The sequence below is a fragment of the Gambusia affinis genome, linkage group LG08 (genome assembly GCF_019740435.1).
Source record: "Gambusia affinis linkage group LG08, SWU_Gaff_1.0, whole genome shotgun sequence".
NCBI classification, from domain to species: domain Eukaryota; kingdom Metazoa; phylum Chordata; class Actinopteri; order Cyprinodontiformes; family Poeciliidae; genus Gambusia; species Gambusia affinis.
Genome location: NC_057875.1, coordinates 12507068 through 12529682, shown reverse-complemented (window position 1 = coordinate 12529682; position 22615 = coordinate 12507068). Strand labels below are relative to the sequence as shown.

Genomic DNA, 22615 nt, shown 5'->3' with positions numbered 1-22615 from the left:
AATTCTGGAAAAAAACCCACCTGCTATATTGGCTGTAAAAGACTTGAGACTGGGGTAGAGGTTTACCTTCAAGTAGTAGGAGATACACCCAGAGCTTCTCTAAAATGGCTTAACTCAAACCATACGCATGTGTTCAAAAGGCCCAATCAGAATCCTTAGCAAGAATTGACAGATTTTTTTAACATAGAGTCTATGTTGTGGGGCTGCATTCGGTTTGCTTTCGTCTAACTTTGCCACCATCACTTTCTCTCTATTTGCGACCTGAGGACCGGTGGTGTCCAGTGTGGTGTGTAAGGCCCTGACGAGAGACTTTGTGGGGAGCTAGAGGTTGACTCAGAGGGTCAGAGAAAGAGGAGGGAGGAGGATGGGTCCCCAGACAGATGACAACATAGGAGAGCAGGGGGGGTTGCAGGATGGAGGCAGGAGGGGACAAGGAGGGGTAATGGAAGCACTCCAGTGCTCTCGCCTGGAACAGCTCAACCTTGGGCTGTAATTACCAACCATACATTCCACTTTTGGGGTGACATCTTCCTCCTCTTGGACCAGTGGAGGGGAATTAGAGGGGATCTTAAAAGTCAGAAAGAGTCAGAGAGTTGGGTTTTTCTGTGCCTCTTGGGAAAAAACACAAAAAAACACACAAAGAACTCACAACAGCCAAAGGAACAGGTGCAAATATCACTCAGTCAGGTGTTGGCAGTCGTATTTGGAGTTACGGTACTTTGTTTTTTGAAAATTCAATCTATTAATACAACTTTAGAGTGTTGTATTACTTTCCCCATGTTTATGTGTAGTTCTATTACATTAAGCAAAGAAAGACATTTATAAAAAAAACAAGCTGTTTACAGCCTGCATGTGCATGACTTGGAGCTGATCTGCAGGAAATAAATACACCACTGTTCTCTAACACCAGTGTTTATACACTCGATAGCAGGGCTCATTGTTTACATTTGCAAGAACACTCATCTCATCCACCTCTACAGCCTTCTGTGATTTTATTTTTTATTGTCTCCATTCCAACTTTTCTGAATGCAACTGAAGGTTCTAGCCATGGTGAAATTTTTACCTTGACATTTTGGTTGTTTTTTTATGATGTCCTGCCAGCAAGTAGTGCGTTTCAGATGCTGCCTTTAAAATAAATCAGCAGGTGTGCCTCCATTTAACTCAGCTGTTGTGGAATAACCCACCAGAAGCGACCCACAGGAGCAGCAAACCATATTTAAGTGTTATGTTCAAGACAATACAATTTCATTAAATATTTTGGTCTTCTCTAATGCTTTTCATCAGTTTTATGTTTTTTTCCCCCTTACTTCAGTCTTTGCATTGTGACCCTACATTTCTGCACAGTCCTGCAGTCAGTTCATTAACTGTGCCGCTCCTGTGTTTTCCCAAGCACAACTTCAGCTCTGGCGGAGGAGGATTGTAGGAACGCGACGTGTTTGCCCCTCAGGCCTTGTAATGATTTGAATTGACTTCTGATTGCCCAATTGTACTGCAGAGCTTATTTTAGTTAAATGCCTCTTTGGTTGCAGATCAGGAGAGAGAAGGAGCCGGCTGCTCCGTTTGCCAAATAAACACGTTCGCCGACGATGCTGGTAATGATCTCATTACATGGAGCCAATACACCTGTGTACGAGTGGAGGGTGGGGGCAGGGGATCCGGAGGGGGGCGGTGGGCCAGGGAGGACAAACAAAGCGTGAAATCACTAAATCACACTCATTATTGTGGGATATCAGTGGGGCCAGGATCCTAATGTACCATGAAGAGCATTCACTGCTTAATGGACATTTTACACATTTTTATGCTTTTTATATATTACAGTAAAACACAATTTCAACAACAGCCGAGCCATTTACTGTATTTCTGTTACCTTGTGAAGCCCCACAGCGAGCAAGCACATGAGATGGAGGCTTTCCATCTCATCTCCTGGCTTTTTAAGGCCATGTTCTCTCATTGTGTTTGAGTTTGTTCTGTTTGTGTCTAATTAGACAAAAACAAATCTGGACCAGCGCTGCATTCTGGGAGGCCTGCCGCGTGTTGTAAAACGGCTCACGGCATCTGTCGATCCACGAGCGTGGGAGAAACCCGACATCTGACCTCTTGTCATGTAGCACCATGAGCGTACAATGCCTGAACAGGATCCTTTCGTTGTACACCTGACCAAGAACTAATTTCACTGTAAGCCCTCTCCACCGGTAACATGGGCAAAGGGGCGGAGAGTCCCTGTTACAGCAACGCCGCTCTCGTTATTTCACAATTAATGTCAAGCCCTTGTTATTTGTCATCGCAAATACATAGCTCCGGTGCAGCTGCCGTTGTTGCTGCCATATTCTAATTTGTCCTCCATTATGGAAAACACTGGTGTCGATTAATTTCACTTTCATGGTTTGTACACACAACAAGTGAGTGTGAACGGTTGTTGTTTACCAGAAGCAACCACTCTTGTCCAATTTATACAGGCTAAAAAATCATGCCATGTTTTTAAAATTTGTTCTATAAAATGTTGTATAAAGACTACTAAACAAGACTGGACTTATCCTTCAATTGGTATGTGATATATCCTATTAACCTCTAGCTTTCTGCTTTAAAACTAATAATTTATTGGGCTCTATGGTGCTCTCTCATTTTTTTTATTTAAGAAACAATCAAATTTTGTACTTCTAAAAGAAGTAGACGTTTTAGAACATTTAAGATAGTTGATGTAAATTGATTTAAATTAATAATTTTTTCCCCCATGTGGAACTTCAGCCGTCTTGAGTTGAAGGTGGATATAATAATAATAATAATAATAAACAATAAACCAACATTTGTTTTGTTTATAGCTGTGTTTGAGAAATAGCCTGAAAAAGTAAATTTTGTAGATATGAATGCACATGCTATTTGTTTTTCTACATATACATAAGGATAAAAGCTGTTCATCACAGTTGTACATACAATCTATAATTTAGAAGAAAACAAAGCTTTCCCCATCTGAAAAAGGCTCTTTATACCCAAATTGAAAATTTTAAATGTAGCAGTTTAGGTCAAGCTATTACATCGGACCAATTAAAAAAAAAACAAAAAACGGAAGATGTATTTACCCATCCAATAGAGTTTTGAGAAACTGAATTGGTTCTATTCAAGTGTTATAACGCTACACTGTTTTAATGTTACTTTTGCAATAGAAAGATGATTATCGGAAAAAGTATTGTTGTTTTTCCAGATGGTCAGCTCTGAGCTTGGACAGGATAAAAGCATCTTATATGTCTTCGCTCCGTCAGCTTACTCAATATGTTAGAATGTTTTCAAACATATCACTCAAAAGTTGTCCAAAATTTCAAAAATAATACATTGGAAGGTTTTGGCAGGTTTTAAGTGTGTATCTTTACAAAGTATATTTCTGTTACAGAGGGTAATAATTGTACCTTTATTAATGCCTGAAAACTTGAAGTATGTTTGCCTAATTGCTATTGTTTGGTGCTTCTGAAAATTAAGTGCATCTGTGGCTGAAGATGTAAGAATTTGCACTTATTTTACTTGAACTGATCCTGGCTGGAAATGAGTCAATACATGTATAAACATTCTGAGAATAAAGCTTCTTGGTTCTACTCCTACAAATATGAAGCCACATTTTACCCTGTCTGCAATTTTTATATTTTTAGACCACATTGTTTTTATTTTTATTTCCATTTCTTGCAGGTGAAGCGATCTCTGCTCTCAGCCACAGTCCCCTCCGTTACACCTAATAAGGTGTCACATAATTTCATTTCCATGCTTCACTTGTCAGAGAGGGATTCCAGTCCTATTTCAATTTTGAGTTTTAATAGATATTAGTCCTTAACACTCTTCTAACAATTAGGCCTCCCAGTTTTGCTCTTAATGAAAATCAGATTAAGACATATAATCTAATTACAGTTCATATTAATTCACCCTCTGATGCACTCTGGCTACTGCGCTGGCCCTCAGTTTGTCAGTCAGGAGCCTCATCCTTATTAAGCATACATAAATGTGTAGTAGTTTGTGTTTAGACTGACTTAGTGCAGCTAAAATTCTCCTCGATGTTGTGAGAGATAGTAAATGTCAAAAGGAAATAAAAATATGGTGAAGGGAAAAGTTGATCTCATAAATTAATTCAACCTACGGGATGAAATGACCCATTTAGACTTGTAATTTAGAAATGAACTTCTCTCTCTCTATCTCCAGTTTTTGTCAGTTTTATCATGGCTGCATGATTTGGATGGAGCCAGGAAGCGGAGTCGGACTGATAAATTCTGAGGGTATCTGCAGACCCTCGTTTCATGGGAGAATCGCACTTATCAGAGCCCCTTTTGATGTGCTGGAATATCACACTGTGATTTAGTTTGAACGGCATGTCTGTTTTCATTTGCCTCCTCTCATTATAAACCATTTTTTCTTAATTACTGCCATCACTGCGTAATTATTAACATAATTAACAGCTGATTCCCCTCCTTCGTAAACCGGTGTGAGCAGCGACGGGTTCCCGGGAGCTGCCGGGCCAGAATCAAAACTTGATCTGAGATGAGAGGGAGAAGACTTGAGCCACAATGATTCAATCAGTTTCATCACTTCAGAGAGAAAAGATTAACTCCCACTGCTAGACCACTGAGCTACTCAATAAAATAAATTATATGGAAAATTGATGAAGACTTTAGTTTGCACCCACACACCCCTCCACCACCTTATTAGATTCAGCCGCGTAGAATCAAAGAAATTTTCAAAATGAAACTAATCTTTGAAGAAATGCTCGCTTTTCAAATCTTTTATTTATTTTTTTTCTTTTTTTTACTACCTCCTACTTTTGTCTCCTCTCTTCTGTCTCAGGCTTTGAGACGGCCAGGTCTTTTGCTCTTCACGGAGCTCACGTGATCCTGGCGTGTCGAAACTTGTCCCGGGCCAGCAAGGCCATCAGCCTCATACAGCAGGAGTGGGTGAGTAGGACAGCATCTGCCAATGAGCCTGGAGATTTGACTATATTACTTTTATTGAATCCTTCAAGCAGGCATGACCTGTGAGATGGGGACCAGTTTATTTAACTATTTTAGTATTTTGAATGACCGGAAATGCTTTACAATGAAGGCTAATTATTGGGTTAGTGAACACTTCTGATCTGGAGCAAAATCAGGCAAATTGGAAAAGTAAACAAATCTGACCTAAAGTTTAGAAATCTGACTGCATTTGCTGATTAAAGATCTTGAGATTTTAACATAGTTCGTTTTTTTTTTTTTGCAAAATAATTGTCATTAAGAGTTATATAAATTGCTTGAATGAGAAAATAAATTTGGAATGAATGAAAAAAAAAAAAGACATGCCTTTTTAAAAATGACTGAAGGTTAAGTTCATACAAACACAGCTCTCTGGAGCAATGCTGATTCCTCTCTGTCTCCGTAGAGCAAGAGTTAAAGGGATGAAGGGAGGCGGAGGGAGGAAGTAAATGTGAAAGGGCATCTGATAATTACCTGAGATTATTGCTCTAATATCGCTGCACTTGTGACATGTGCCCAGATTTACGAGTTTGGGAAAATAAACAAGCGAAATGTGGGTGCTGGAGCAGAAAGAATAAGCTATTAGTGCTGGGTTGATTACAGAGAGCAGGACTTGAAGATGGAGGAGAGTGAGTGCTTGGTGCAGATATGAGAAGAAAGGCTGAGAGGGAGGAGAAAAAAAGGGGAGTTGGGTGGGCGGAGGGGGGGTTAGAGCGGGAGACAAACGCCTTTAAGCGTGAGTAGATCTACAGTGTTTAAACTCGCCCAAGTCTCTAATTGAAGTATGCCCCTGGGGCTGTCAGTGCTGCTCCACAGTGTGAAATCCACTGCTTTGTTTAAATGAGTGAGGAAAAGCTCTCAGTACCAGATTCTGTGCTACAATTGATTTTCAAGCTTTGCACCTGCCACAGATTCATCCCAGATACTTAATGTGGCTAAATTAACAAATGGAAGCAGCTTTTAAAGCATAAGTAACTGTGACCTCTTGAGTGTAAATGATAATCTCCCATTTTGTGGTAAATTGGCATGTTGCACGTGCAGATTTTTCACAAATTTAACAATCGAATTAAGAGTCTGGCTCTTCGAGCATTAAATTAGCATTTCTGAAGCTGCCTTCGTTCTTCCTTCTCAGGAATCCCCCCAGTTAGAGGCTAATGAATTAAAGTCACAATATCAGAATAAATCTTGGCCACAAATTCTGCCCCTTTGGCGACATTATTAATAGATTCAGGAGAAGAATAGAGAGGAGGATTAATCTTTAAGGTGATGGATGGCCTCTGCTTACCTTCCCATGCTCCTATGTTAAGGTCATTTTGATAAGTGAGTATATTTTGGGGGTCCTTTGCAGAAAAGGTCATCATATCTCCTTCCAGGTCCCTCGCAGAGTTCCACTCTGGCTGCCAGAAGTGAAGCCGGCGTCCCGATTGCGGGGGACCTTTGACCTCTAACTGCCTGCTTACTATTTCTTGAAGCGCTCATCTTTCTCTGTGTCTGACTGTGTGGGATTGCGTCGCTTCTCTGAGGCGATTGTGATCGCTTACTCGAAGTTTAGGGCGGTGTGGCACAACGCCGCCCCCGTGTTCTGACAATATGGTATATTAGTGGGGTACGTGACGGATAATGGGCAAGTCGGAACGGCTCGGAAGAACGGGTCAGAGGGCTCGTTCTTCCCAGCAAACGGTGCTGTGTTCAGTATAGCACAGCACAAAACAATAACAGCTAACGGAACGTCCGGGAACAGGGAAAGTAACTGTTGCACCTCTCTGACTGGTTTCTAAATTAGAAGTTTTGGTTTTATTTGACGCATTTAAATGTTTATATTTTTGATAACTTTTTTTTATAATTGTGTCTTTCAAAAATATTAATATACTAACTTTTTCACATTTTGTCTTGTAACAGCCACTAACTTCGGAAGGTTTTTCTGCGTGTTCTATGTGGTAGAACAACAGGGAAAAGGATGCATAGTTTTTACCAAAAGAAAAAGAAAGTCTGAAAAAGTGAAGTGTGTTATGCTGTAGTTAATGCTGTAAGGCCCTAGGGAAATCTCTGTATTAGCTTTGCAAATTATAAATTGAAACCTTTGCCCTTTCCTCATATTAAAATTTATCAAAATTTATATTTATATAAAATATATATATATCTATATATATGTATATGTAATTGAAGTAGCATTAAAATCACTGTCTGAAGAAGGCGGACAAAAAACTAAAGCCAATACATGCAGATGTTTGTGTAGCCTGAAACACTAAATAACTACCGTACATTAATCACAACATGTTTTACGTCCCGGCGTCTCTCTCTTTATATTAGCTGTAACTAGAATGTAAGCCTTTCATCTCTGCAGCTCTTGGCCTTTGCTGTAACTGCATACTCTTTCTTGTGGCCCCTAACCGTTCCATCTCCCATTCCACTCACAGCACTAGCAGGTTAAGTTGCTGGTTAACAACTAAAGTGTTGCCTGCGTGCTGGAAATTTATTTTTACAGATTGCTTTTAAAATTATGCTTATCTTCCTTCCAACGTCTTCCTCAGAGAGTTGTAATGGATTCCCCAGAGAATCAGGGTGCTGCTTTGTGGGCCAACCAAAGCCCTTGGCCCCCTGAGTAGAATACAACGCACACAGATTCACTGTTGTTCCACTGTCTTATTTTGTAATTTCTTTCCTTTTTGCTAATCCAAAATGCTCATTTCCCCCTCTGCCCCATTGTACAGCACATGCTAATGAGATGCTTTGTAAGAGCGTTAATTAGCGAGTTAGTCGCTGATTGCTGTGCTTGTTTTTGTTGTTTGTGTGTGTGTCTGTGTTTGTGGCGGGGGGTATTAATATGGCTGCATGCCGCTGAGGAGGGTTCTGTCAGGGTCTGCTCTGGAACCAATTAGGCTAAAGCTCAGTGTCCACTGAGGCTGCTGGGAGGGGAATAAAGAGCCTGCTGCTTGCAATGTCAAACAGCAACATTAACACAAGGCATAGAGGCAGAGCGAGACGGAGCTGATAGGCGGCAGCCATTTATCCTGAGAAAAATACTTACTATTCTTTATCATATATGTTTATGGTATTGTGTATCTGATTATATTTTGGAATATTATACTATATGAGATAAATCCAATTATTTATGGATCTTGGTCAACATGGGAAAGTGACTAAGTTCAAGATAAATTTCACATTTCTTCAAATTTTTTTTTAACCTTCACACATGAATATGTTTGTTTTCATTCTGTTATCTTAATGCCTCGTTTGAGCTGATGCTTTTTTCATTCTTGATATTTGCATAGGTATCTGAAAACTCTGCCTAAAATTTATAATCAACATTAGTATTGATATTTTGAAAATGGATAAAGACCTCTGCATGGAATAAACCTGGACAATTATATTTTGACATGAAAAGTTGTATAGTAATCCTGGGAGAGCGGAGCGTCACTTGTGTCCATGCCTTTATCCATTAGCCTGCTGTGTAACCTCAAGTGTCAGTCGGACAGGCCCTCTTCCCCACCGGCCACCATGACACGCCGCACCACAGCCACACTCCTCTCGCTGAGACCGACAGGAAGTGACATGTATGAAATGCTGACCTGGTTAGTTGTGACCCCTCTAGGCTTCAGGATGCTGCTCTTTTTTTTTTTTTTTTTGCCACCATTCCTGTAACTTCCCTTACACAATGACTTGCGTCCTTTCCGCTCACCTTTAGGTTCTGACATTTTTTATTCTTTTTTTCCCTAAAATCATCAAGAAAAAGGAAACCTATTTCCCAGGTCACTGAGCAGGCCCACAGTGCCCACTAAATCATTGTTAATCCTTTTATGTCTTTCAGTATTGTAACTTAAACTTTTCTTATTTTTTTGCCAGTGTTATTTTACTGCCAATTTGAATGTTTTGACATCTTTTAAAAGATTCTTTTCACTTTTGTCATATTAACTAGGCTTTAACAGCGGCTTTGTCTCCACCTTCCTCCCTTCTGCCAGTCTGCTTCCAAATCGCATCCTGTAAATCACCAAAGGAGCACCGGTTCTCCCCTTATTTGCAGAATAAGGCACTTTTAAAATCTGCCTCTTTCCTCGCATATTGGTGTCATGAGTCTGCCTCTCCAGGGAGACCTTCCCATCTCTCTTTATTTGCTTGTTTGTTTTCCACGCGCAGTCTGTCGTTGAACTGGGAATAAAAAGGCTCCTATGTCCTCAACTGTTTCCTATCTAATCTTGATACTGAAAGAGGACGAAAGATGGATTGAAAGTGGGTGCAATTGCGATTTCAATTTGAGGAGGAAACCCCCTTTTTTACACCAGATTTACCTGACTGTGATTTCTTCAAAACACAACCACACAAGGATGAGGAATTCTTTATAGAGATACTCTGATACTTTCCTAAACATTTCTTTACATTACACGGGGTGGCTGCTTCAATGCCGCTTGTGGGAATACTGAAGTAGGCTAAGTGTAGTACAGAGCGTTTGTCCAAAAGTGTAAGTCTTGAACACCTTGAAGTTTTCCAGTAGTAAGCATTTTTAGCATGCACGTCATTGTGCAACAAAAGTACGCATGCACGCTCGGGTGCACACACATACGCATGTGCACGGTGCCCACACCCATCCACATGGCGTTTATTTAAATGCTTGATTATGCATTTTGCATAGCTTTGGGACATGTATCACTCTTCCCAGACTGCTAATAAAGTGACCAGGGAGATGGGGAACCTAAATGAATCCTAAAGTGCCTTGCTTGCATTCCTCACTCTCTCCCTCTCCCTTGCTCCTCTGCTTAGTTATTCCAGCCCTTCGTGGAAAACCGCTCGCCGTTCGCCTCCGTTCCTCCTTATGTCTGTCTGCTACAGCCAGGTGCTTTGTCTCCTGTAGAGGTGTGGCCTGCTCCTAATTGCCTGGACCACGATGAACTATGGGCGAACGCTCTGAGTGAAGGAGCACCATGGAGGAATAATTTTGAATAAATCACACAGTTAGCCCGTTGATATTTTCTGCTAAATAAGCATTTCAGCAGCTGTCTCACAAGGAGGTGCGAGCGTTGGAATGATGGGTCACTTGCCATGGGTCATGTTTGGGAGGATTTAAATGATTTAAATGATGTCACTGGTACTGAAGGGGACAGTGCCGAGGAAGGATGTGTAAGGCGGCACCTCTTTGTTGTTTGAATCTGACAGATCCTCATCCCTCTCTCTTTCACTTCTCCTTGTGAAAGGAGTACATGTAGCCCTGGGACCAGGGGCTTCTGATGATGGGAGAGGTGAGAGGTTGCCTGGATCTCTTTGGCTCTTTCTCTCCTCTGTCCTCTGCCAGCAGAGAATGTTTTTATTGAAGTCTGAGAAGTGCTGACCACAGAGAGACAAGTCCAGCATTCACTCTAATGTTTCAAATCAAGAGACGAGCCACTTGTAATAAGTTGCAGCCAAATAGACTGAGGCTACTTGATGTCTGCCAAACACGAAAACACAGTCATGTTGATTGCAAAAACCATCTGGCAACAAGGCTATAACATTTATTTGCAATTATACCATTCTCTATTTGCACAAGTACTCAGAATCTCAGACTAGGTTCATATGACCTTAGACTTAACTTTCTGTTTGGTGTCGCTGGGAAAAATAAATTGTCTAATATCCTTTGTATTGTTTTATAATGGGTGATATAGTTACTGACATAAACAATCTGAATGTGATGTGTTTGTAAACAAATCAGTTTGCAAGGATTGCAAGTAAATCAATTAAATGAAGGATGACAGAATATTAGGCTGGGATGAATGTAGCGATGTTGACACCAGGTAGTTGTTGAAGCATCTGACAGTCAAAGAGGACAGCACAGAGCATTAAATGTTATTACCAACACTTAGCAAGAGTTTGTTAGGGGTCATATTCTAAAAGGCAAAGAGACACATATGACGACTGCGCATAGAAAATCTTTTGAAAGCTGCCGGAATATCCCATTTTTAGTACCTTGCTACAGTACAGTTTGTATCACATTAAACCAAGGGCACACCCTCTATTCTGTCTTTGTTCCTGTTTGAATGTATAAAATGGAAATAAATGCACTGTTATTCTGGTGTGTGATGTACCTGGGTATGATGTAAATTCCAGATCTGAGCTCCAACTTCCAAGACCAATCGATTACATTGTTCCAGATATTTTGCTATAAATTGTTACTTCTAGAATGTTGTGGAAGCGGAGTCAAATGTTTGACCCTGCCCATAACTGGTTACTGCTGTAGTTTTTGAACTACTAAACTAAACTAAACTAAACCCAAAATCAACATTTGTTTGCAGATAAACTATAAATTGGTGCTTTAAAATCCTACCTGTATCTTACTGTCCAAATTGTAATATTATCATGGAAATTTGTGTAATTCTGCAAAATCTGGCCTACAACTGCCTTCGTGCTGCCCTCCTGTGGTTGGAGGGTGGCTACTGCAGTCAAATGTTCCCGTAATTACAATAATACATCTTGGTTGATGTCTGTGTCACAGCTCCATGTTCAGGTATGAAACCATCTCACTCAGACAGGCCCTGGTAGCGAGTCAGGAGTTGGAATTGCAAACATGGCAATCATTGACCGATAGCGTTTTTAAGTTTTACACATGTGATTCATTTCCAATGTGGACACCAACTGGAATGGGTCGCTTGTCTGCTCTTACTGCAGGTGGTTTGCTGCAGGACAACAGCATGAGACGGACTGCAGTGCTTAGGAAGTGGGAGGAGCTCACGGCAGCGTTTGCTTCTCGCTCAGTCAGGACAGTGGCAGCAGAACGACTGGTGCTTCATGTCATGGTGCTTCATGTCATGGTGCTTCATGTCATACATTCTCACCATAAACGTTTCCAGTAACAGAAAAAAGAAGTTGAATTTGTTGCTAGTTGCTTTTTTTTTTTTTTTTTTTAAGTTGCTAGGGGGTTTGAAATGTTAAATATATTCATAAAGTCACTAAGTTAACAGTGGTGTTTTCCCTTGTTCTGACCTCAACTCTGCTTAACCCCCTCTGCTTGTCAGTGTCTCTTGACTAAGCCCTCTATGGTTGAATTTTTTAAAAATTGTCTGGAGGTATGGTTATGCTTTCACAGGCGGGATAGTTACACTTTAACTACATTTTTTGGACACACCTAAATGTGTCAATGTCTGACCTTTATCTTCCGTTTACCAGCTCTTCTGTCAGGTTTCATGAGATTGATTCTTGTTAAAGTGCCTCAGGCTTTCAAACAGTCGTGCACCGAGGCGAAGCTATGATGAGCATCTGGGAAGTTGTGTTCATGTTTTTGGAAATTTCACATCCAAGTCTGCATATCTGTGCATTTTGTAATTTTGGTTTACAGCTCAATCAGTCTGCATAACCAAATGCATATTTGTCAGACAGAAAATTCATGCTCACAGGATCAGACTTCAGCCCATATATAATTATCAAACACACACACACATGCAAACATGCCACACGTCCCCATCCACATTTCATTAGTGAGGCAGATTCAGGCAGCAGTAGATTAAAAACAACGTGTGTTTTTACAGGTCCATAAATCAGGCGGAGGACGAGAAGGATTCATTTAGTGAGCACCAGGCTTGTGGCGTAGTTGCCCTCACGTGACTAATGCTTAACTGCGATACGTTGATACAGTGCCTTTTTATTAGTTTAATTCTCTTTCAACCCATTTTCAAGGATCATCTTTTTGCATGTTGTTTATTTTTGCAAAAGATTTTTTTGATTAAAAAGCTTGCCCCATTTTAACTGTGATTAAGCCTGCTCACTTGCAAATGCTCAGACCTACAGTAGAGAAATAATGCGTCCTAATCCTACACAGCTTCATTGATCTTGTGTCAACAGTATAAATAAGCCACTGTGTCAAGTTATTTTTACCTCGCACCTGCCATTTGGATGGAAAAAGCCAGGTCATATCCGTTTCTCTTTTTATCCTGTGCGCCAGCCCTCCTGCAGGACTATTAGATCTAGAAGAGGAATGTTAGCCTGTTTGTTCTGCTCATATTTTCCAAGTGGAACCTGTGTTTTAATGGTGTGTGAAGCACAAACCCATAAAATGTTTTGTTCATTGGCATTGGTCTGAAATAAATGCGCAAGACTCACTGACAAACCATCCCCAGCTTAATTTTTAATACTGAAATGTCTGCGCTCCTTTGCAGGCCTAGAGGCCTGCTTATGTGTTTGTGTTTATAGTTGCGCAGCCCCTGGCTTCAGCCTGAGACCTGCATCGACACACAGGGAGCAGGTGTAATTTCCCCTGCACTAAAACCCCAACAAGTGGCATCTGGGGAGAGAGGAGCATATTACAGGTTCAAGCGGCTATGCTCCCTTTACCACAGAGAGCTACAAGCTCTCCTGACCTGTGACCAGGCTTAGCTCTGAATGTATTCGCTGGGGGAGGCTCAGAGGTGTCGGAACTACATCACTGTTTCTTTCAGTGTAAAGCATTTATTAGGGTTCATGCCTGTTTGGGGGGCCGCAGGGCAATATTATTTCCTGTCCTCCAGCTGAGAAGTGTGTTTCAGTGTGTGTGCTACAGTAGAGGTTTTAGATAACCGGCTCCATATCGAAGCAAGTTTTGGGATTGGTAAATATATCAAATAACTGTGTAATAAAGTGTGCTGTAAACCAGTGAACACAGTTTGACCTCTGACCACTAATTCCCTAAGTCACAACGCTATATATGTAGACCAGCTCAGCTGCACTGATTAATTCTGCGGTGGACCATGACGTAGAAGAGTGTCGTCTCAAACTTTCGGGGGCTCCAACAGTGATGTCCTCTCATGGATCTGGTTAGAGAACCCGAGAGTAAGAATGGTTACAGCAAAAGTTTGAAACCACTTTTAGGTTCTTTAGATTCTTTCTAAAGAAACTTTTTTTTCAATTTTCTTTAGGTTTTCAGCCTTTACGATGCACTTTAAGTGTTTTTTTTGAATTTTGCCCATTTTCTCTCATTTTTTTATCCAGTTCTAGGACACCTGTCTACCTTAGACAAACCAAATATGAAGATCCTGTTTTCTAGAATAAGTCGAGCAAAAATAATTGATCATCTACTATATAGCAGATTTTAAGTTAATATCTTTTTAAAAATTCCTTACATTATTGCTTATCCGATGTGTTTTTCCCATTATACCTAATAACTCATTTGGAAATCAATAAATCTTGATGATCAGAATTTTCTTAAAGATAAAGGTAATTTTATTCATATAGCACATTTCCAGCAACAAGGCAATACAAAGAGCTTTAGAGGAATAAAAAGGAAATGCATACAAAATCATTTAGGTTTGTTTTAATTTGATCTTAACGGCAAACTCTTTCTTTTTACTAAAAACATTGACTTAAGTAATAAAAGGTAAAACACAGCACAATCCTTTGAGAAGGTAAACGATATTGTCGAAAAGCGGTGTCTTACTTTATTGCTCTTTTTTGTTCTATAATGAGTTGCCTTTAGCTTTAACATCTAGAGGTAATTTGGGGTTAAAAACATTCTTGGGCAGTCCTCTTCTGTATATAGCCCAGGTGGGGCATTTTTTTGCAGTAGTTTTTTTTCATGGGGTGTGTTTCAGTTGCTTGATGAATTTCTTTTTTGTTACTTGACGAGCATTTCCAGGGCCCTATGTGCTTGGCAATTGCAGTGTCAAACGTTACAATAAATTAGGCTACTTGGAGTGTTGCCAGCTTAGCATGAGCATGATTAGGATGTAGCGTTGGCATGAGGCCAGCAGCTCCTTCCAGCTCTCTGATGACCAATCCATGCAGGTGCAAGTGAGCCACATGTCACGGAGAAACTGCTACTGCTGCTCCCAGCTTTCTCCATGGAGGACTCATGCTGCCACTGAAATAATGAATCACAACAATTTTACTATTGAAGTTTTGAACATGCTAACTACAGCTGGAGGAACTGTCATCCTCCATCACAACTACTGGGGAGTACATGTGATCCCTAGAAGAAATTTCCAAACCAATATTTTGGCTAATTTCTAAAGTCTAGAAAAGTTTACAGTCAACAATAAACAACTAGTTCAATGTAAGTGAATTTAATAACCTTACACCCTTTTGCACTTGTCATCTTCATGTCAATTTAAAAGTTGCTAGTATCTACTTGTATATCTGTATTTCCAAGCGGTGTAGCAAAATACTTAATAAAATGTAATTATTTAAACTAAGTAAAAAGTTAATGCAGCAGCATTAACTTTTTACCGAATACTTGTGCATCTATGTGATTTTTTAACCTGCCCCAATAATCCTTGAAAAGAAATCTCCATTTGGTTTTTTGTGATTGACATGGTGGAAGACTTGCCAGGAAGATGAAGGCGGGAACCGAGTATGAGTGAAGAGAGGGCTTGAAGTGGAAGGGAGGTCAGGTTATGTGGAGGCGAGGGGCTCAGATGCTCATGTATTAAATCACACGGTGGCCCAGGGGTCGGATTCATCAGGACTGATTCAGAGCTATTGAGTTTGGACTCCATCTCCCATAAATCCTGGCATATGACGCTGATGGATGTGGGCCATAAAGCCTCCCGCTCTGACATGTGGAGAGTAACATGGGGAACCCTGGGAAAATGTGAGTGCTCCAGGTTAATGTCAACGAGGCCTGGGAGTGAAGAGGGGATGATGGAAAGGAGGACAGTCAGGTACAGCGAGGGATGAGAGGTGTGGAGAAAAGGGATTGAAAAGATTGAGTGGGCTGAGAGCAGAATGTGAAAAAGCAGAGTATTTGTGGAAACTCTGAGAAAGTATTTGCTGTGACAATTCAGCTGTCATCATGCTAGTTTAAGGCTATGCTGCTTGAAGTATTAAAACGTTAATAAGCCACATTAAACTATTAATCTGCATGAATACATCAATCTTATAATCGATCTGAAGTCAGCCTGAAGGTGGGATTCTTTCTTTTCATTTGAACCATTTCTGTCTCAAATTTAGAGAAGCAATGGAATTTCTGAATGTTTCTTTACTATCACTCAAAAGATAATTATATTTTGCCTAAGGATGTTAAGAAAAAATAAACTAGGAGCAAGTAATTAATGTAACTGATCATACTAAAGTTTTTTTTTTACAAGAGATTAACTACATAAAAAGAGATTCACAAATAAATAAAAACAAAAAATGGCACAACTTAAAACTTTGCTTCTTCAGGCTAATAGTTGGACGTTGTGACTTAAGAAATGTACATTGAGGATACTAAATAAACTGTTTATAAATCTAACTTTCATTTATCAGGTATTACATTAAAATAGTTTTGTGCTAACCCCCTGTGCCACCACAGCATGCCCCACGTTTGGAGTCCTTAGTCCTCGACGCGGACGTCGCAGGTTCGACTCCCGGTCCCGACGACCTTTGCTGCGTGTCTTCCCCCCTCTCCTTATCCGCTTTCCTGTCTGCCTACTGTCGCAAAAATATGAGCCACTAGCGCCGCAAAAAGTCTTTGGAGAAAAAAAAAATAGTTTTGTGACCTGCAAACTGCATTTCTAAATTCTAATAGTATTACGGTAGTAATAATTTGAGGAGAAAATAAAAAATAAATAAATACGAAGAATTTAAAGTTTCTAAACCACTGTTTAGAAACCAGAACAACTAGTGATTGAAATGGAATAATAAAACAACCATAAGACACAACAATAGAATAAAAAAATAAAAAACATAAAAACATTTGATATATATATATATATATATATATATAGGCTTAGAGAAAAGCTGTTTTGTATTTAAAATATATCATCTTGTGAGTGGAGTGAAGTGCAGTGGTGCTGTGCAATGAACAATCATTTAGGAGATCAAAATATTCTCATTTTCCAAATGTCAATGTTAAGCTGCATCCTGTTTAGCCTCTCTTTGTGGAAGGCTGTGTGTTTTTGATCCTTCTGTGCAAGACTTTGTGGGCTTTGATTTATGATCAAGATAAATATACCTCATTAAAAAATAGCCATATTATGATTATAATAGTCCAAGCTATAGAAACTGCAGAAACTGACTAGACAGGAAATGGAGAGACATGTACACTTCCTCATTAACAGAGCCCCACTTGGACCATAAAGTGCCATCCCACTGTGCTTGAAGAAAATACCCTGATTATGGGGGTTAGAGGGGCATCGCTGCCCTAATGAAGCCTTCCACTGCAGTCGTTTATGATATTGGTATGGGTGATACAGTGACTAGGCCTATGGGATGCACCAACTTACGAATGGACATAAGATAACATTTGCAGTATATTTGTTAGGACAAGAGAGCTGAGGGAATACATGCTCACTACTCATTTGGAGGAGTCAGTTTTACAAAATTGCGGCTAAGGAAAATGAGTTTTATGAAGAGTCAGGGGAGAAGCTAATTTAACAAAGACCCAAAAGCTGTGAGAGAGGTATGAGGGTATTTGTATGCAGTCTGGCTCTGTTTTTCTTTACCCTGCCATCTTCCCTGTGTAGCTTCTTCTATCCGGCTGAAGAAAAAGGAATGATTGTGAGTAATATCACTTATCATTATCCTGTTTTTGCCTTTAATTTACATTTTAATGAAATTATATATCAATAAAAAGATCTTAGTTTGTTTAATCTTCCAGAGAAAGACTGTAATCAAAATTTGTTGAGATTGGATTTTGAGGGTAATCTGCATATTTTTATGACTTAGCTGCCAAATGCGTAAGTTTCCCTATTTTTAGACTTACACAGGCAAAAATTATTGCCTTTTTCTCCAGATCTCTTATGGAGTCATAAAAACTGTGTATAAAGATGGAAAGAAAAAGTATGAGAATGGAAAAGATTTGCCCTTTCAAACTTTATCTTCGGATTTTGTTAGAATATAAACATCAGACATTTTTAGGGTGAACTATACCAGCAAATAGAGATCTATTCTACACTAATTACAAATGAGCCCCATAACAGAGGATGCTTGTCATGAAGCATAAGTAGCATTTTATATTTATTTTGTGGGGTCAAGGAATGAGAATCATCTCGTCTTAGTCTGAGGCCATGGTTCTCAAAGGATGGATTGGTTCAGTCTCTGGCTGGATGAGTGGTATCTTGGCTTCCTTTTCACAAGTGATGGCAGGATGGAACGGGTGATTTATAGATGGATTTAAGTCTTGTATTCAGTAATGCAGGTTTTTCTCTGATTTATTGTGTTTCACTTTATTTATTGTTCTTTCTATAGGTAAGCTCTTTCCTATAGTCATAGCGTATGGATAATGACCAAAAGAGTGGCTGAAAACAAGCGACTGAAATTAGATTCTTCTGACAGTAACCAAAGTCATTCACCACTTGCCCTGAAGTGGGCCAGAGAAAAATAGGAAGCAGACTTTAGCAGGGGTCATTCTGGGTAAATTTAACTAAAACAAACGCGCGAGTCTAGTTCTACCGGGAGAAATGGTCTGTGATCTTTTGCTTATGACAAAACAGAAATTCTTCACACAGCTAAAATCTGATGCCACTCCACTTTTGTTTACATTTTGTGAAGAAGGGAGTTGTGCTCATGTCTTCAAAGGTTGTCGGTGCTGCCACACCACAGGTGAGGAGGTGAACAGGTTTTTCAAAAAGTTTGGTTTGATTAAGAATGTGCAATGTGAAAGTGAACTGCACCACCTGAAGATGTAACAAATGTTGCAATTTTGGTCCATAATAGAAACGAGTCTACTGGACTCAAGAAATTTTAGTGCTGTGCTTGCCAACAAAAGACTTGGTTATCAAGCAATTTTTTGCATAGGAGGAAAATACATATTTCACTCATTTGCAAAATGTTTTGACATTTCTTGATTTTAAATTGATATTTAATCATTCTCTGAAATTGAAAATCTGCTGCCACATATTGTCTGCCTTATCTGGACCTAAACATGAAGAATTAGACTCATTTTGTGGAGCATCAGGTCCCGTTACAGCCTTGAAGTTATGACGCATCCCTGCTTTGTGTTGTATGTGCGTATTGGGATTAAGGGTAAGAAATGCAAGGTGTTAAAATATGCAGCTAGGACACAGCATTTTTGATGTAACATCAGTGTCATGTCTCATTTTTGTTTCATCTTTAATGTTTGCCCAACCCTCAGACAGGAAAGTTCAATGTTCGATGCGCTTTCGATGAATGCCTCCCAAGTGGGAAAGCTGGTATTAGCTGAAATAACGAGAAAGGATTCTTACTACCCTGCCACTCAAGGCATTTGCTCTGCTGAGGTGGCTTACTCTTCATTAGTGCAGACATAGCCTCTGCATAGGCTAGCATGAGTTAATGAATGTTATCAGATCATTACATGCTTTTCCTTTATGTAGTTCTTATGTAAATTCAAACATGGTGTCTCTTGAATTATGGATCTCGTTTCATAGAATCTTTCAACATGTCCAAAAAATCTGTGGCATCCAGGTGGAACTGTAAGGCACATACGCATATGTTGTGACTTTAGATGCACTGGATGACAATGCTACAGTGTAATGAAAAGACACATGCAGAAAAGTGCAACACTATAGTATGAGAGCTAAACTTATTTTCTTTGAGATTCCGAATGATATCACAATTTTCACTGAATTTCCAATGACATTTATAAAAACATGTCTAAACGGCCCCAGATTTTCTGAGAACTTTGGGAATTTGAGTTTGAAAGCATTTGGAGTTTTATGAGTATTTCAAGACTTTTCAGTCATTTGAGACAAACAAAATATTTTACTTCTAGTCTCATTAAGCAGTTTGAGTTTGAAGGAATTAGAATTTATTCTGATAATCTTAATTATATATTTTTTGTGGTATTGTACATACCTTCCAGTTTTGTAGTAGCATTCTAGCACTTTATTTTGGCTTTGATAAGCAGAATTACCTTTTAAGATAATCTGAAATAATAATAATCACAGTCCTTACAAAAGCATTGGATGATTCTTGCATGCTAATCCCCTTTCCACTCTCTTTTCTATCTTCTCTTAGCTTCCTAATTACTCACTTCTTTTGTCCCTCCCCCCAACATCACCACAGGAGCTACCTGAGGCCCTCATGTCCACCTCATTTATCACTAGGGTTTGATTCCTCTGCTTCAAGTAAGCACGAGGATAAAAAAAGAGTTGATGTGGAAGAGTAAAGAGTCCTAACAAACCCTCCTCTGTACATGCTCCTTCTTTTCTGCCTCCCTTTCCTTCAACGTGTGAGGGAGAGATGAATGCAGGCAGTGGAATTAATTGCACTCTGTTACTGAAGATCAGCAAGTTTGCTCAGTTGGCGTGCTGATCTGCCATATGGCTGCCCACTAGGTGAACGCTTTGATTAATGTTGCCCACTCCCTAGTTTTTTTTTTCTCCGCTAATATTTGATTCTGATAACTGAAGCTCAGTTCCTGTTTCTGGATCTCCACGTTCAGGTTTCTTTTCTCTGCTCACCTGAGCCGTCTGTATTTGCTTGTGAAGTTTAGTTTCCACTCTCCTCCTATCTTTGTTGCTTTTTGTACGTGTTATTTCCCCAAACCTTTGAGCAATCTGTTATCATTGTAGGCAGTGTTGGGCGTCAGTGAGATTAGAGAAGGGAAGAAAGGCCAGAGTGTTTGTGTAAGAGAGGGATGTGGACCTGTGGGTACGACTCCTTCACACTTGATTAGGCCCCTGGTGTGCTCAGTGTTTCTCTATTAGCTTCCTTTGCTTGTTGTCTTCTTCTGTGTACAGTGACTGCGCTGTAGCCCAGAGGTCTTAGACACACAAACACACTAACACAAGCTATGCACACAGTCAGATAGGACACTGTGCTCGGGTTCAGGCAGTAACAAGGAGGTGAACAGATGTCGGAGTCACAATATCAATAGGGCTGACTGTGGGTAATAATACCTTAGCACGGTTCAGCCATAAGACAGCGCTAACTAGAGAGGCAACTCTCAAGTGGAGCATTAGCTATCTGCAAATCACACCATGTAGCAGTGTTAGTGTGTGTGTCGGGTTGTTTCTGGCCTGAGGACTCCCATTACACGTCAGAGAACCAGTTTCTGCTGCAGGGGTGTGCTGGGAGGGTGTCAGTGCCACTCTCACTCTGTGATAAAGTGTTCTCACCTGGGGTCACAAGTTCAAGTTTTTCCTTTCCTCCCCTGTCTTAATGAGGCAGCGATGGAGCGCTATGCAGACATCTATGTAGAAAGATCTATTAAAATCACACGGGTACTTTGTTTTCCCTCTGTTTTATGGCCTGTTCCTGCCGCTCGTCTGTCTTGGTCTTCCTCGGGTCTTGTTAAGTGCTGCCATTCTCCTGTGTTTGGATGTGGCCCAGAGGGCCCTTAGTGAGACCAGGGGCTCTGAATGAGCTGCAAACCCCAGCCAGCGGGTGCCCACAGTAGGCTGCCAGTCCCCCTAAATCTCCCTGATTACCTAAGGTGGCTTCGGTGTGATGGGGGTGTTACAAAGGTGGTGGGCTCTCTAAAGAGGCTGATTGAGATGCAAATGGAGGCCATAACTCAGAGGTAATGCAGACCTGAGCACCCTTAGCCTCGTCCGTTCCTGCTCACCTCACTCTCTCATCGTTCCCCATTTACTCCAGGATAGGAGGAGGGATTGTTATTGTCTCGAGGTAAAGTTAGATATTTATCATTGCAGAAGAGAATCACAGACTTCAAGGGAGAGCCGAATAGAATAACAAAGTACAAGGGTGTAAAAGGATTTTGTTTTTAGTAGGGAAACAGACATAGGTAACGCACATGCTGCAATATTTGAGCACAAATGGAAAACACAGCTGCAGACACCAAAATGTGCTTGTGTTTCTTCGTAGGAACAGATGGACACAATAAAGTGTGAGGGACTCTGGGCTTTGCCAGTAGAAAGGTGGAGTGAACCGGCGAGGAGGAGGGGAGGAGTAATTGCGCAGTCCTTTGCTGAATTGTTCTGTGGATGCAAATTTAAATCCCTCCTATTATTTTAATAATCTGCCTTTTACTGCTTGTGCTCGGATCATTTGTTTGCAAACCAGGTTATTTGGAGAGGGAGGCTCGGGGGTAATTTCATGCTTTGGAGCATTTATATCTATAACTTAATGAGGAGAGGGCCTGTTGTTTCCTGGTAATACACTGCTAGAGGGAAGCAAACTTTTTATTCTTCGTTTAGGGTACTCTTAGAGGGCAATAACGTGGGATTACTCTGATGGAATTAAGGAGCAAACTGAGGAGAGACCTAATGCTGCTTTGGGTGATAGACCAATCTCAATACCAGTCTTTTAATTCAGCTTTTTTTAAGGCTACAGGATAGTTTGGAGGAAATTGGATTTTATGTTTGACCATTGCATTGCAAAAGTAATTGTACCCTTTTAACTTTTTCACAGTTGGTCACATGACAAAAACAAGCTTCTATGTATTTAATTGGGACCAAGTTATCGAGTTATTTTTAGCCTCTAACTTTGACTTGACCAGTAGTAGATACCAATTAGTAATCAGGCAATTGATTGTTCTGTACTTTATTTAGTGGCATCAGAGAAGGGGGCTGAATACATCATTATGCATCATTGTCCTCGCAATGTATAATTATATACCACCTTGTGTGGGCCCGTTACACAAAATCCAATTAAAATGAATATTTGTAAAAGTTCAAGGGATGTGAAACTGCACAGTCTTCTGAAATCTCTTCAGCTTTAGGTGCTCTGTGCCGTTTTTCACATTTTAATATTAATTCAGAACAATTTAAACGTCTCAGGATTTTTAGATTACACAGAATTTTGTTTCCTTATTGACACTCGGTATATGGATGGCTATA

General features: G+C 40.1%; 1 protein-coding gene across 1 annotated transcript in view; it reads left to right on the top strand.

Moving 5' to 3' along the window:
• The window catches only part of wwox (WW domain containing oxidoreductase), a 150813-nt gene that overhangs the window by 8922 nt on the left and 119276 nt on the right, over window positions 1-22615 (top strand). Inside the window, exon 5 of the mRNA XM_044124166.1 lies at window positions 4819-4925. Within this exon, the coding sequence (XP_043980101.1) occupies window positions 4819-4925 (107 nt within the window). The remainder of the gene's footprint in view (window positions 1-4818; window positions 4926-22615) is intronic.